The sequence below is a fragment of the Eucyclogobius newberryi genome, unplaced genomic scaffold (assembly GCF_026437365.1).
Source record: "Eucyclogobius newberryi isolate DKJ021-1_F unplaced genomic scaffold, fEucNew1.0.hap1 SCAF_471, whole genome shotgun sequence".
Lineage (NCBI taxonomy): Eukaryota > Metazoa > Chordata > Actinopteri > Gobiiformes > Gobiidae > Eucyclogobius > Eucyclogobius newberryi.
The window spans coordinates 47,501-50,024 of NW_027316136.1; the positions used below are offsets into that span (position 1 = coordinate 47,501).

General features: G+C 57.0%; 1 protein-coding gene across 1 annotated transcript in view; it reads left to right on the forward strand.

Annotated features, from left to right (window-relative positions):
- Positions 1-1,084, forward strand: part of LOC140380419 (calpastatin-like) — a 39,436-nt gene extending 38,352 nt beyond the window's left edge. Inside the window, exon 17 of the mRNA XM_072464423.1 lies at positions 980-1,084. Coding sequence (XP_072320524.1) covers positions 980-1,063 — 84 coding nt within the window. The 3' untranslated portion in view covers positions 1,064-1,084. The remainder of the gene's footprint in view (positions 1-979) is intronic.
- Positions 1,085-2,524: the final 1,440 nt, after the last annotated feature.

Below are 2,524 nucleotides of genomic sequence, written 5' to 3' on the forward strand. Positions count from 1 at the left end.
TGCACGTCGCTCTGAGCGCCTGAACTCCAGTGTCTGTGATGCACGTCGCTCTGAGCGCCTGAACTCCAGTGTCTGTGATGCACGTCGCTCTGAGCGCCTGAACTCCAGTGTCTGTGATGCACGTCGCTCTGAGCGCCTGAACTCCAGTGTCTGTGATGCACGTCGCTCTGAGCGCCTGAACTCCAGTGTCTGTGATGCACGTCGCTCTGAGCGCCTGAACTCCAGTGTCTGTGATGCACGTCGCTCTGAGCGCCTGAACTCCAGTGTCTGTGATGCACGTCGCTCTGAGCGCCTGAACTCCAGTGTCTGTGATGCACGTCGCTCTGAGCGCCTGAACTCCAGTGTCTGTGATGCACGTCGCTCTGAGCGCCTGAACTCCAGTGTCTGTGATGCACGTCGCTCTGAGCGCCTGAACTCCAGTGTCTGTGATGCACGTCGCTCTGAGCGCCTGAACTCCAGTGTCTGTGATGCACGTCGCTCTGAGCGCCTGAACTCCAGTGTCTGTGATGCACGTCGCTCTGAGCGCCTGAACTCCAGTGTCTGTGATGCACGTCGCTCTGAGCGCCTGAACTCCAGTGTCTGTGATGCACGTCGCTCTGAGCGCCTGAACTCCAGTGTCTGTGATGCACGTCGCTCTGAGCGCCTGAACTCCAGTGTCTGTGATGCACGTCGCTCTGAGCGCCTGAACTCCAGTGTCTGTGATGCACGTCGCTCTGAGCGCCTGAACTCCAGTGTCTGTGATGCACGTCGCTCTGAGCGCCTGAACTCCAGTGTCTGTGATGCACGTCGCTCTGAGCGCCTGAACTCCAGTGTCTGTGATGCACGTCGCTCTGAGCGCCTGAACTCCAGTGTCTTCTGCAGAATCGTCTTTTCTCTTGCATGTTCTTTAGCTGTTACAAAGAGCAGATTTAGACTTTTCTTTGCACTTTTTGACGTGTCGTGTGTTGTCTGTTGTGTGTTGTGTGTTGTGTTGTTGCAGATGTCTCAGGCAGAGGGCGCTGTGGACCTGCCGTCTTCTCAGCGCAGCTCTGACGTCGTGGCGACCTCCACAAAGAAGAGCTAGACACGGTACGATTTTAACTTCTGCCAGGTTAGCATCCAGGGCAGACTGAGGGAACAGTGTGAAATCTGAAAAACATAAAAAATAGTACATCGATGGTCAGAGCGGTCAGGGCGGCCCTGGACTGTTGAAGCCTCTGACCCCTGGACTGTTGAAGCCTCTGACCCCTGGACTGTTGAAGCCTCTGACCCCTGGACTGTTGAAGCCTCTGACCCCTGGACTGTTGAAGCCTCTGACCCCTGGACTGTTGAAGCCTCTGACCCCTGGACTGTTGAAGCCTCTGACCCCTGGACTGTTGAAGCCTCTGACCCCTGGACTGTTGAAGCCTCTGACCCCTGGACTGTTGAAGCCTCTGACCCCTGGACTGTTGAAGCCTCTGACCCCTGGACTGTTGAAGCCTCTGACCCCTGGACTGTTGAAGCCTCTGACCCCTGGACTGTAGAAGCCTCTGACCCCTGGACTGTTGAAGCCTCTGACCCCTGGACTGTTGAAGCCTCTGACCCCTGGACTGTTGAAGCCTCTGACCCCTGGACTGTTGAAGCCTCTGACCCTTGGACTGTTGAAGCCTCTGACCCTTGGACTGTTGAAGCCTCTGACCCCTGGACTGTTGAAGCCTCTGACCCCTGGACTGTTGAAGCCTCTGACCCCTGGACTGTTGAAGCCTCTGACCCCTGGACTGTTGAAGCTTGACCCCTGGACTGTTGAAGCCTCTGACCCCTGGACTGTTGAAGCCTCTGACCCCTGGACTGTTGAAGCCCCTGACCCCTGGACTGTTGAAGCCTCTGACCCCTGGACTGTTGAAGCTTGACCCTTGGACTGTTGAAGCCTCTGACCCCTGGACTGTTGAAGCCTCTGACCCCTGGACTGTTGAAGCCTCTGACCCCTGGACTGTTGAAGCCTCTGACCCCTGGACTGTTGAAGCCTCTGACCCCTGGACTGTTGAAGCCTCTGACCCCTGGACTGTTGAAGCCTCTGACCCCTGGACTGTTGAAGCCTCTGACCCCTGGACTGTTGAAGCCTCTGACCCCTGGACTGTTGAAGCCTCTGACCCCTGGACTGTTGAAGCCTCTGACCCCTGGACTGTTGAAGCCTCTGACCCCTGGACTGTTGAAGCCTCTGACCCCTGGACTGTTGAAGCCTCTGACCCCTGGACTGTTGAAGCCTCTGACCCCTGGACTGTTGAAGCCTCTGACCCCTGGACTGTTGAAGCCTCTGACCCCTGGACTGTTGAAGCCTCTGACCCCTGGACTGTTGAAGCCTCTGACCCCTGGACTGTTGAAGCCTCTGACCCCTGGACTGTAGAAGCCTCTGACCCCTGGACTGTTGAAGCCTCTGACCCCTGGACTGTTGAAGCCTCTGACCCCTGGACTGTTGAAGCCTCTGACCCCTGGACTGTTGAAGCCTCTGACCCTTGGACTGTTGAAGCCTCTGACCCTTGGACTGTTGAAGCCTCTGACCCCTGGA